Raw genomic sequence first — 13,443 nt, 5'->3', positions numbered from 1 at the left:
TTCTAAAAATGTCAGTCGTTCTTCGATTTTTCAAAAATAGCAGACCTACAAGCTCGTATCGCGCCACTCGGTGGCGCGATATGAGCTTGTAGATCTGCTATTTTTCAATAGCTAAAGCACGACATGATGCCAACACCAAAATGGGTGCCCGGTCAGAATGGGTTAAAACATCAACAGGGATGACCAGCATTCACTGCTAAAACATTGTGTGCGAGTGTGGCGTGGGGAAGCGCCACAGTGCCATCCGGTGGCAGACTCACGGTGGTACAGTTGCTGGAGGCGGAGAGGCACTTCTTATCGTCGCACCACTGGCAGCCGTTGGTGTTGGATGCACAGCTGGCACAGTCTGAGAAACGATAGCACCGCTCGTCCACCGTGGCTGAGAGAGAGAGAGAGAGAGAGAGAGTCTCTTTAGTTCAGTGGTTCCCAAACTTTTTCATGTCAAGGACCCCCAAATTGAGACTAATTAGCCCCCATTTGAAAACATATGCCAGGGACCCCCCATAAGAGAAGTTTTTACGGCTCTAGCAGTGATTCTCAAACCGTTACATTTCAAGGACCCCCCAGTTTGACCTGCATTAGGCTACAGACCCCCATTGGATGGCATTTCTATCTCTGGGAGCCACATTTATATTGTAAATCAATGTTAATGTAACTCTGAAATTGTACAAATCTGTACACTCTCAGAGTTACGGACCCATAAGGGTCCATTTGGTTCCAAACTACCATTTAGCTGGGGACCCCCTGGTACTCCGTCAAGGACCCCTGGGGGTCCCCGGACTCCACTTTGGGAACCACTGCTTTAGTTTGCATGTTGAAAGGGTGGGTGCCATGTACAGCAGCAGCCATATTGGAATGAAATTGGGCCCCTGCCTTGATACAAATGAAGGCTCTGTTCCGTTTCGTGTAGCACAGTGGTCCTCAAACCTTTTTTGAATTTCAAGGCGGGGTTAATACATACTGAACTGGCAGCCCCCGAAATGACATGGGTTGAGAACGTTTTCCCACCACTGCTTAAAACCCAGCAACTTTATCGTGGGGAAGGACAGGGGCAAAGCAGAATCGTCTCTCCAGCGAAAAGCTTTCCCCACAATAACAGAAAACACACTAGCATAGAGCCCTGAGGGACTCGGGTCAACCGTATCAGGGTTTAAGCAAAGTGGCTACCCGAGGGAGCTTTCCCTCACCAGCTTTCGCGGGACAGAAGTTTGCGGGTTTGAGGCCCTCGTCGGCGTCGTCGTCGGCGGCCATGCTGGGCTCCCAGGGGCCGCAGCGGCCCTTGTTCCACACACAGCGGACCCCCGGGCCGGCCCCCGCACAGCTCTCTGGCCCCGGGAAAGCGCGGCAGCTGGGAGGTCTGTACACCAGCACGTCGTTCAACAGCATGCTGGAGAAGCCCCCGAACACGTACATGGACCTAATAACAACAGCAGCACAGAGAGCAGGTTGAGGTTAGCTCCCCAGCGGTTCTTGTAAAAACGATTAAAACGAAATCTAAATCAACCATGGATCACAGGTATATTAGATGATGAATCCTGCCTGCGTGCGTGCGTGCGTGCGTGCGTGCGTGCGTGCGTGTGTGTGTGCGTGCGTGCGCGCGCAGAACTGACCCATTGCTGACCACAGCGGAGTGACCAAAGCGGTTGACGTCTCGATGCAGGTCGGGTTTGGGCAGAAGCTTCCACTCGTCACACGCTGCAGAAAACCACACATTTATAAACATGAAAAAAGACACTTTTTTTCCATGTCAAGGACCCCAAACGTTATATGCATTTAGCCACCGGCCAAACTATAAGCTCATAGCGCGGCACAGAGTGAGCTTGTAGATCTGCTATTTTTCCAATAGCTAAAGCTTTAAAATAATGGTTAAAGTGGTTAAAAGCTAAGGTAACACAGATGCGCTCCAGGTCTTAACCCATTCTGACCTGAGATCAGATTCATACGAGGTTTCCACCGGACACACACTGGTCTGATGAACCCATTCTGACCTGAGATCAGATTCTAAAAATGTCAGTCGCTCTTCGATTTTTCAAAAATAGCAGACCTACAAGCTCGTATCGCGCCACTCGGTGGCGCGACATGAGCTTGTAGATCTGCTATTTTTAAATAGCTAAATTATAACATGATGCTGACACCAAAATGGGTGCTCGGTCAGAATGGGTTAATGGGTTAGACACTTGAACCATCTAGACTTAGTAAACACGGACCTGGCTCTGTACTTCCTTTTCCATCTACTGTGCCTTTTTTACAGAAGCCCGTTTGGGACAAAACACTGTGCATTTGGTCATTATGAAAGACAGATGTGTGTGTGTGTGTGTGTGTGTGACAGATGGGGATATACGAGCGATCAAAATAAGCAATTTTTGAGGTTTTAGATTTTATATATTATTTATTTTCATAAATCAATGCTATTGAACACCTTTTACATCTGTCTGTTGGTTAAAAAAAATATTGAACCAATGAAAAGTATTAAAAAGCGCTTCGGACAAAAACCTCTCAACTCCACTGGACCCTCAAACTCCACCACTTCTTCTCACGCAAGTAATTCACAATACCAACATGAGGCAGCATTGCATTGTTTTAGAATGAAAAGAGGTTTCCGTATTTCCTGAATAACGTATAGCTTTCATTTCCGTGGAAAAATGAACATTTTGGTCCCGACAGCAGAGACATACATACTGTATATACGTGTGTCAGGTCAGCGTATCAAAGGGCATTACCGATGTCGTAGGCCAGGAAGTCGGCGGAGAAGCACTTGGCCCCGTTGCTGAGCGACGTGTCGTTGTGCGTGTTCCCCCCGAACACCAGCAGGGTTCCACTGAGCAGCACCGCAGAGTGAAGGTACCGAGGGAAGCCACTCTCTCTGAGGATGGTCCTGGAATACACACACACACACACACACTTAACCCATTCTGACCTGAGATCAGATTCATACGAGGTTTCCCACTGGGACACACACTGGTCTGATTAACCCATTCTGAGCTGAGATCAGATTCTAAAAAATGTCAGTCGTTCTTCGATTCTTCAAAAATAGCAGACCTACAAGCTCGTATCGCGCCACTCGGTGGCGCGCTATGAGCTTGTAGATCTGCTATTTTTCAATAGCTAAAGCATAACATAGTGCTAACACCAAAATGGGTTCCCGTTCAGAACGGGTTAATGGTGCATTCACAAAGTCATGGCACATGTCTTGTCTTCACGATACAACATGGATGGTCGTTAATGTCACTCGGCGTCTCCGCCATATATTATGGCGTCCATCAAACGTAGCAGACAGTCACAGTACAACACTTTGCCAGTCCTTCTGCCTCGCCTCTGGACATCCCAAACGGTCGAATAATAAATATAATTATGTACATTGAAACTATACAAACACACACACACACACACTGCTGGCTTCGCATGCACGCATGCGTGAGTGCGTGCGTGCGACACGGTGCATGTGTACCCACCAGGTGCGCGTGTTGACCTCGTAGCGATAGAGGTCGTCCACCAGTCCGTACTTGTTGGCGGGCAGGGCCTTGTACCCTCCGTGGACGAACACACTGCCACTGGCACTGTCATAGGAGCTGGTGTGACCGTAGCCGCCCTGCGCCACCGCACCCCGCGTCTCTGGCATGGTCCACGTGTTCTGTCCTGAACACACACACACACACACACACACACACACACACACACCGTTACAACCAATGCTACAAAGTACATTTACTCAGGTCCTGTACAATAGGCTATATGCACAGCAGCAGCCATACTTCCTTCGCAGGTGTTACCAATAATGCTAATGAAGACTCTGGTCAAACAGAGTCAGGGTGCTGATATTGTGCATGTTGGCTCACTGGAAACACTGCTATACACCAGTGGGTCTCAAAGTGTGATCCTCATATGGTTCCAAATGGCCCCTTACGGGTGCGCAACTCATTTGTAACACTCTCAGAACCACTGTGCTACACTAAATGGAACAGAGCCTTCAGAACCACTGTGCTACACTAAATGGAACAGAGCCTTCAGAACCACTGTGCTACACTAAATGGAACAGAGCCTTCAGAACCACTGTGCTACACTAAATGGAACAGAGCCTTCAGAACCACTGTGCTACACTAAATGGAACAGAGCCTTCATTGGCATCACTGGAAAACACAAGTGAAGGAAGAGGCTCAATTTCTTTACAATAATGGCTGTTCTATGGCACTTTTGCTTGACTTTTTTGTACTACTCCACGTCTCAAAGACGCAAATATTGTACTTACAAAATAAATTGAAAACTTTCACCCAGTTACTTTATAGATTTCGATTATTACCGGTATAACAAAGCATACATTAACTATTTCTTTCCCCCCCAAGTCCGTACGGACGTCAGCGCTAGGTGGCGGCATATCCCAGGTCCGTATATATATACACAGTACGTACCCCAATGTATACTCCATCTATATAATGGTTGAGGCCTACGGAAGCTTTTAACCCATTCTGAACGGGAACCCATTTTGGTGTTAGCATCATGTTGTGCTTTAGCTATTGAAAAATAGCAGATCTACAAGCTCATAGCGCACCACCGAGTGGCGCGCTACGAGCTTGTAGGTCTGCTATTTTTGAAAAATCGAAGAACGACTGACATTTTTTTAATCTGAGCTCAGGTCAGAATGGGTTAATCAGACCAGTGTGTGTCCAGCGGAAACCTCGTATGAATCTGATCTCAGGTCAGAATGGGTTAACATTGGTCCGGTTCCTATAGCAACGGCCCACCATTCCAACTTTGCAAATATAATCTCAGTGCAAACCAGTTGAAAAGGAGGATTTTCAAACCCATTCTATTCTATTTTATCGAAGATTTGGTCATTTTTAAGTATATTATTTTGATGCCAATACTTACTCTGACTTATAGGCCAAATGTTGAGTACAAGGCTTTTACTTGTTGACAGACAATCTTTATATTGATGTCAATGATACTTCTACTAAGTGAAACGTCATAGTAATTCTTCCACCACGGTTGCTAACAACGATAACAAAGCATATAAACATCCTCATGGACATTTCCTCTCCGTTAGTTTATGCCGTTTCTCGGGGCAACGGGACAAACGGGAAGTTCACACGTGTTAGAACGTGCAGGATGTCGTTATTTTTCACTGCCTGGAAACATTGACGCGATTTCTTTATAATCTCATAATGCTACTCATAGGCAGTGGTGGAAAGTACATCTGCTAAAGTAACGTTGAGGTATTTGTACTTTATTTGACTATTTCCAAGACTTTTACTTCTACTCCACTACATCTCAGAGACAAATATTGTACTTTTACTCCACTAGATTTATTCGAAAACTTTAGTTACTAATTAGTTCTCTACCAGAGAGGACCTGTCCACGGACTCACGGACGGACGGACAAAAGGGAAACGCATAGCCTTCGGCCTGGCGTTGACAATACAATGCTTTAAAACCCATTCTGACCCGAGATCAGATTCATACGAGGTTTCCACTGGACACACACTGGGTCTGATGAACCCATTCTGACCTGAGATCAGATTCATACGAGGTTTCCACTGGACACACACTGGGTCTGATGAACTCATTCTGACCTGAGATCAGATTCTAAAAATGTCAGTCGTTCTTCGATTTTTACAAAAATAGCAGACCTACAAGCTCGTAGCGCGCCACTCGGTGGCGCGCTATGAGCTTGTAGATCTGCTATTTTTCAATAGCTAAAGCATGACATGAGGCCGACACCAAAATGGGTTCCCGTTCAGAATGGGCTAAAAAGCCTTCTAAATCCTGACCTAGGTTTTCTGGAAAAAACTTATGTGTGTGAGGAGCTGATCACAGTCACAGATAGCGGGAAAGTGTTATATTTTGCCTATTATTTATGCTATATATATTATTGACCGCGTCTGTGTCACAGTCACAGACATTGCGCAGCAGTGCACACACATGCTAGAGAGAGAGAGAGACACAGACGTACAGAGAGAGAGAGGTGCTGCGTGTTAAAAAATAAATAGGCTACTCATCTTTGTGTTCTGTTTCACCTTATTGCTGAGTGACGCACACAGGGAAAAGCAACATTAAGGGGTTTTTCTCTCTCTCTCTCTCTCTCTAGCATGTGTGTGCACTGTTGACACAGACGCGGTCAATAATATATAGCATAAATAATAGGCAAAATATAACACTTTCCCTCTATCTGTCATGACTGTGATCATCTCCTCACACACATAACTCCTCTCTCGCCTGCTCAATCTCAGCAACTGTTTGCGTAAATGGGGGGGGGGGGGGGGGGCTGTTGGGAGTCAGGTCCGGCCCTCTCTCTCTCCCCCCCTCTCTCGCACGCACGCACGCACACTCACTCACTTACGTTGCCGCTGCGCGTCTCCCGTGTCGGACTATTGCCTCGTCTAAATTACGGTTTTCGGACTATTGAGGGAACTTCTGTCTGTCTAATATCGTGTCGGACTGTTGGAGTAAAAAGACGGTATTTAAAACAATGGCCATTGCCCCGTCGGCTATTTGGGTGTGGGGAAAAAAGGCCGCCTCCCCAACATTTCAGCATTGAACTATGCCATTAATATACCTTAGGGTTGTTGTGTGTGAATTATAAAAAAAAGTCCTCCCATTCCGTTTAGCCTAGAACTCCATCTATAAGTTGAGGTCATGTGAGAGGTCAGTGACATCACGATTCACGACAGTGTACTCCTTGGCCTGCAGAGTGTGATGTCACTGATCACGTGACCCCAAGTTCTACACCTCCAGTTATAGGCTTAAACAGAAGAAGGGGAGACCTTTTTATCGTTTCCACAAAACAACTCTAGGGTATATTAATTAGCTGTTGGAAAAATAGCAGATATACAAGCTCATGTATTGCTTGTAGGCCAAACACATATCATTCTGGGGGTCCTTGACATGAAAAGCACCACCTGGCAAGACACAGAAACATTTTCGGAAAAACTTGAACAAGATTTGGTCACGATTTAGAAGACATTTGGAGAATCTGGTCTCAGGTCTGAATGGGTTCTGAACGGGAACCCATTTTGGTGTCAGCATCATGTCATGCTTCAGCTATTGAAAAATAGCAGATCTACAAGCTCATAGCGCGCCACCGAGTGGCGCGCTACGAGCTTGTAGGTCTGCTATTTTAGAAAAATCGAAGAACGACTGACATTTTTTTAGAATCTGATCTCAGGTCAGAATGGGTTAATCAGACCCAGTGTGTGTCCAGTGGAAACCTCGTATGAATCTGATCTCAGGTCAGCACGGGTTAATGCCGGCGGGGAAGCAGCACGTGTGCTGGGCGGGTGGGTGGGTGTGTGGGTGTGTGGGTGGTCTTACTGAGATGGTACTCCTGCACGTTGCTCACGTAGCTGTAGATGGGCGAGTAGCCGAAGAAGACCACCATGACCGCCTCGCCCCCCTCCAGCAGGACGCAGTGGGCCGTGTGGCCCTCCACGGCGTACACCCGGTCCCCCGACGACGACGACGACGGGCCCCCGGACGACGGGGGTCCCCCGCCCCCCGGGACCACGGGGGTCCTCTGCTGCCACGTCCGGCTGGGCACGTTGAACACCCACAGCTCCTCCGTCACGTTCCCCGAGCCGGCCTCCAGCTTCCCGCCGAACATGAAGATGTCGTCCTGTGGGGGACACGGACAGATAGCGTTTGATACAGACTTATAGCATGTTATGTAGACAGCACTATAGAGCGGCGCAGTCCCTCCCCCTTTCAGAACAACGAACGGCCCAGGAAATGAAAACGCAATGCATTTCTTCATAGGCAGTTTTTATTTAATTTATTTAAAGACCTTTTAAGCGTTGTATGAAGCCAACTCTTGTCGTGACAAATCATGACAACACACACAATATTTCGGGCCAAACAAAGAATTAGAAAGTAGAACTTTAAACTGCCTATGAAGAAATGCATTGCGTTTTCATTTCCTGGGCCGTTCGTTGTTCTGAAAGGGGGAGGGACTGCGCCGCTCTATAATTGCATTGTTATGTAGACAGCACTATAATTGCATTGTTATGTAGTCATAGCACATCATAGTACATATGTATAGCATAGTATAGTATATATGTATAGTTTATATGTATAGCTTCATTATATAGAATAGATATTCCACTGTTACTTTCTTAGCTTACGCATGTTTCATGATAAATGCTTTTTATGTGATGTATTCCCATGCTTTTTTGCTCTTGCTTAATGTAAGTCGCTCTGGATTAAGAGCGTCTGCTAAATGCCCTAAATTGTAAATTGTGCATTGGACACAGGCTCGCACACACAATCAACTTTATTGTCACCAGTGATGGAAGAAACTGCTCACATGGTAAATGCTAAATCATTTGCATGTATATAGCACTTTTATCCAAAGCGCTTTACATAGATTGTGCATTACGTTCACCCATTCGCTGCTATTACAGTCTATCACCACATGATGGCTGCACACTATACATACATTTGAGACGAGTTGTACTAAATAACAATTTAGGGAATCAGCAGACGAACTTATTCCGGAGCGACTTAACCCATCCTGACCTGAGATCAGATTCATACGCGGTTTCCACTGGACACACACTGGGTCTGATCAACCCATTCTGACCTGAGATCAGATTCTAAAAATGTCAGTCGTTCCTCGATTTTTCAAAAATAGCAGACCTACAAGCTCGTAGCGCGCCACTCGGTGGCGCGCTATGAGCTTGTAGATCTGCTATTTTTCAATAGCTAAAGCATGACATGATGCTGACACCAAAATGGGTTCCCGTTCAGAATGGGTTAAAGTAGACAAGAACAACAGATGGTAATACATGAAAATGCATGTGTGCGTGTGCATGCGTGAGTGCGTGCGTGCATATGCTCACCTGATAAGCGGCTAAGGAGTGTCCGTATCTTGGCAGAGGCCCACTGTTGATGGGGACCGTGTTCCACACCCCACTGTCCAGGTTGTAGCTGTGGAAGAAACACACTTTTAAGTTGAACTATTTTCAATCTGGCAGCCATAATGTCATTTATACGCGAAGAATCGGCCAAAGATTTCAAAGGAATTCAACATTTTCAAGGTTTTCTGAAATTGGGAGTCCATCCCTTTGGTCTAGTCACTCTAGTGGTTCAAATCCCGGGCGTTACATTGGTGCCGTGACCCGGATGGGGTTTCCCCCGTGGGAGGAGTTCAAAAGGGGGGGTGAGTGTAGCAGAGTGGCTCAGAGCCTCTGCCTGATGGCCTCAAAAGTCTAATATCTCCCCCCCGTCCAAAGGGATATCCCTTTGGTCTAGTGGTTAAGATGATGGACTTTCACACAGGAGACCCGAGTTCGAATCGTGGGCATTACATAGGCCTAGGCTGTATTACATAATCGCCTAATCACAATCATTTGAGCGTAATCGCCAATTGTTTCCATGTGGAAAATGTCTATACATTTTTCAAAAATAGCAGAACTAGCAGATCTACAAGTATTGTCAACTATTTCTGCTATTTTGTAAAAAAAAATTGGAAAGAAAATAAATATACAAAAATATTAAATGTGTCAGTGTTTTTTCTTTGTATATCCATTTGTCATATCTGCCCCTGTGCAATTTGTGATTATGAAGCCGAAATATTGAAAAGTGTGCAGGACGACTTGGAAGGCAAACGGTTAAAAGAGCTTGAAGCAGCTCTGGGTGGAAAAAATAACTATACAATTCGTGTCCAAGAGACTTATGATAAAGCTGTCAACAGTAGCTATAGTACTGCCAATTAACCCATTCTGACCCGAGATCAGATTCATACGAGGTTTCCACTGGACACACACTGGTCTGATTAACCCATTCTGACCTGAGATCAGATTTAAAAAATGTCAGTCGTTCTTCGATTTTTCAAAAATAGCAGACCTACAAGCTCGTAGCGCGCCACTCGGTGGCGCGCTATGAGCTTGTAGATCTGCTATTAGCTAAAGCATAACGTAGTGCTAATACCAAAATGGGTTCCCGCACAGAATGGGTTAAAAATCTGCTGCATGGAAGCAGCCATACTGAGGCGGGGGGGGGGGGGGTATCACAGCATGCATGAGCTGTGCCGTCTCGAGAAGAGAGACGGGCTTCTGCCAATATCAGCCTGTCAGGAAACACTGGCATAGGGACTATCAGGGACCTTGCAGGGGATTCTGGCAGTCCTCTGTGCGCCTCGTTGTGCATTTCACTCTTGGGATTAATTACAGGAGCTTCAAGGAATGGTTTCCGAGTAAGTCCTAGCTCAGCTCGAGAAGGTATTTCTGGCTCTTCCGCGCGCCGTCAGATGTCCACTCAGCTGGGCTTTGAAACATGGGTGTGAGGCTGTGCGCCTGGACTCATTCTATCGTTACCTGGGAACGATGTACCCCAGGAGGGCAGTTTGATCTTAAGGATCCTTTTGCGGAAACATGCATTTCCCCGACAGTCGGTCGGTCACGCCTCCATTACTCCATATATGGCCACGCCTTGCAACACCACGCCTCCACATATGGTCACGCCTCGTGACGTCACGCCTCGTGACACGTCACGCCACCATATATGGCCGTCTCCATATATGAAGATCACGACACTGACCGACATCAAACCCTGGATAGGCATACATGGAGAAGACTGAATCATCACCTAGATCGGCATATATGGAGCCGGCCAGCAACTCGACATCTGACCTCAAACCCTTAGATCTCCATATATGGAGCTGACCTGTTCTGACATTCCATATGTGTTAGCATCATGTTATGCTTTAGCTATTGAAAAATAGCAGATCTACAAGCTCATATCGCGCCATAGATAGAATCGCGCCACTAGATCTCAGGTCAGAAAGATCAGATGTCTCCCTTTTGACTGATACCTGTCCATTCAAACTCTACAATACACTGGGCATGCCCGAAAACTAGAGTTCAAGCCAGGAAGTTGTGCCACTCAGTAGCCGTTTTTCCCACATAACGTCTGGGTTACGATGATGCCACGTGCATAGCCTCTATAGGGGAAAGCTGGGGGACCTACTTGAGGATCATCTGGAAGGAGCTGTAGTTGAAGGTGTAGCCGCCCACCACCCACATGACCTTGTCCTGGACCAGCGTCCGGTGGGAGGCCCGGGCCAGCGAGGTGCTGAAGGGCTTGACGCTGGGCAGCACCCAGAAGGACTCGGCCGACGGCACCGTGAGGGAGCAGTCGGGACCTGAAACAGACGACAACACAACGCGCACGTTCAACGAGATGAGAATCACACAGAACGGCATAGCAGTTATCTGCAGATAATGTTCTTCCCAGGAATTGTTCACGTGGTTGGAGGCTTCACGTCAACGAAGGCAGTAAGAGGAAATATTATCCCATTCTGACCTGAGATCAGATTCATGCGAGGTTTCCACTGGACACACACTGGTCTGATTAAACCCATTCTGACCTGGGATCAGATTTAAAAAAATGTCAGTCGTTCTTCGATTTTTCAAAAATAGCAGACCTACAAGCTCATATCGCGCCACTCGGTGGCGCGATATGAGCTTGTAGATCTGCTATTTTTCAATAGATAAAGCATAACATGATGCTAACACCAAAATGGGTGCCCGGTCAGAATGGGTTATTTAGGGTAAATATATTTAGGTTTGGGGAATAGAAATATTATTTAGGGTAGGGTATTTAGGACGACCGTCGTCGAGACGATTCTACTCTATGGCTCAGAGACATGGAAACGGCTGGACGGCACTTACACCCCTGCCTTCTAATGAGAGCGCAAAATCTCTCTTGGAAGAGCCGCCATCAACTAATCTAATATACGGCAACCTTCCCCCGTGTTTCTTCACTGGTTCGATCCAGAAGAACACAGTTTGCCGGCCGCTGCTACAGAGCATGACAATGAGGTTATAGAGGTATCTTCCCTTCTGGTCTGCCTCAAAGCAGACCAGAGGTAGAAAACTGTCGTTCCCTGATGTCATCGCTAGGGACACATGCATCAGTAAGCAGGAACTGGGGATGGCAATGGTCAAAAAATGATGATGATGATGATGATTTAGGGTAGCCCTACAATAGCAGCCTACTAGTCTAATATGACAATTGGCACTTTGGCACTACTATCATCCCAACCAGTAGGGACGGAAGTACAGTGGCACAACTTGCGGTTTCCATTTGATATTTCTCCGTTACGCCCGTGCTCGACAGCCCTACACACACACACACACACACACACACACACACACACAGTGTTGTGCACTACCGTACCTTGCCAGCTGTCGTTGCAGACGCACAGCTTCTCCCCGGTCAGGTCACAGTAGCCGTGGTCGGGGCTGCCACAGTTGTTCCTGCAGTACGGGATGTCACAGGCCTCGCCCTTCCAGTACTTGTCACACTCGCAGTACACCCGGCTGGCGATGGAGTTCCCCGTGGTGCACTTACCGTGACCCGAGCAGTTGTTGGGACACGAGTTGATCCTAAAGACAGACACACACACACAGTTTTACTGCTACACTTCTGGGGACATTAATCCATTCTGACCTGAGATCAGATTCATATGAGGTTTCCACTGGACACACACTGGTCTGATGAACCCATTCTGACCTGAGATCAGATTCTAAAAATGTCAGTCGTTCTTCGATTTTTCAAAAAATAGCAGACCTTCAAGCTCGTATCGCGCCACTCGGTGGCGCGATATGAGCTTGTAGATCTGCTATTTTTTCAATAGCTAAAGCATAACATGATGCCAACACCAAAATGGGTGCCCGGTCAGAATGGGTTAATTTACTGCCAAGAACAACTTTTCCCCCAACAGACCTGACTGCTAACAAAACATCCCTGTTTTGGCCATGGCATTTATTACACAAGGTTTCTCGGACATTTCCGAAACATTTCCAAAACTGCTAAAAATAGCAGATCTGCATTGCTCATGCCGCATTGTGATCTCGTAGATAGGCCATTTACTCCCTTTCTCACCAATCATTCATATCATCACTCGTCCTCACCAGGAATGGACATTTGTCATTTTAGGGGCAATTAAGGCCACTTGGCCTTTGGTGTTGTCCATTCTTTGAGGGCACAAAGGCCAACAGCCAGGGCAGGAAGGCCATCAAATCAAAAGCAGTCCATTGAAATCATTAATGGAATTTAAGGGTTTAGACTCCTCACCAATACTCATTCTGTCTGCTCACTCTGTGTCTCAGAAGAGGGCTGTGGGCAGTTCAGAATGCTGACCACCAGTAATGTCAAATAAGATTTCAAAACGTATTTTCTTTTTATATATATATATTAATGCAAGAACAATGGTTTATATTTCAGCATGCCAACTTTCCAGGAAGAGAAAGGCTTTCCATTAGCTTGGAATCCCCGTTGATGATGTCATTGGTTCTTATCCGCGTTTTCCGAACTATCTACAGCCAATGAGACGCAGAGTGAGTGGACGGAAGTCTGATTACAAGATTATGATATTTATTATAATATAATGAGCATCAGTGAGGATGTGAAGATATGGTTGAAAATGGCTTTAAGTGCCCCTAGATCAAAT

The 13,443-nt window shown here is 46.5% G+C and overlaps 1 protein-coding gene across 2 annotated transcripts in view; it reads right to left on the bottom strand.

Moving 5' to 3' along the window:
• Positions 1 to 13,443, bottom strand: part of atrnl1b (attractin-like 1b) — a 126,720-nt gene that overhangs the window by 97,293 nt on the left and 15,984 nt on the right. For both annotated transcript variants that reach the window (XR_014570604.1, XM_083788005.1), the window contains exons 5-13: positions 12,168 to 12,376; positions 10,956 to 11,130; positions 8,828 to 8,915; positions 7,305 to 7,605; positions 3,453 to 3,636; positions 2,721 to 2,875; positions 1,611 to 1,695; positions 1,188 to 1,417; positions 261 to 379 (exon numbers count right to left, since the gene is read on the bottom strand). Coding sequence is in view for 1 of the 2 variants with exons in the window: in XM_083788005.1 (XP_083644131.1) it covers positions 261 to 379; positions 1,188 to 1,417; positions 1,611 to 1,695; positions 2,721 to 2,875; positions 3,453 to 3,636; positions 7,305 to 7,605; positions 8,828 to 8,915; positions 10,956 to 11,130; positions 12,168 to 12,376 (1,546 nt within the window). In the remaining variant the exon portion in view is untranslated. The remainder of the gene's footprint in view (positions 1 to 260; positions 380 to 1,187; positions 1,418 to 1,610; positions 1,696 to 2,720; positions 2,876 to 3,452; positions 3,637 to 7,304; positions 7,606 to 8,827; positions 8,916 to 10,955; positions 11,131 to 12,167; positions 12,377 to 13,443) is intronic.

The sequence above is a fragment of the Protomyctophum parallelum genome (assembly GCF_964188405.1).
Source record: "Protomyctophum parallelum genome assembly, chromosome: 17".
NCBI lineage: Eukaryota > Metazoa > Chordata > Actinopteri > Myctophiformes > Myctophidae > Protomyctophum > Protomyctophum parallelum.
Note: the sequence above shows the minus strand (reverse complement) of the source record. Positions and strands in the feature narration are given on the sequence as shown.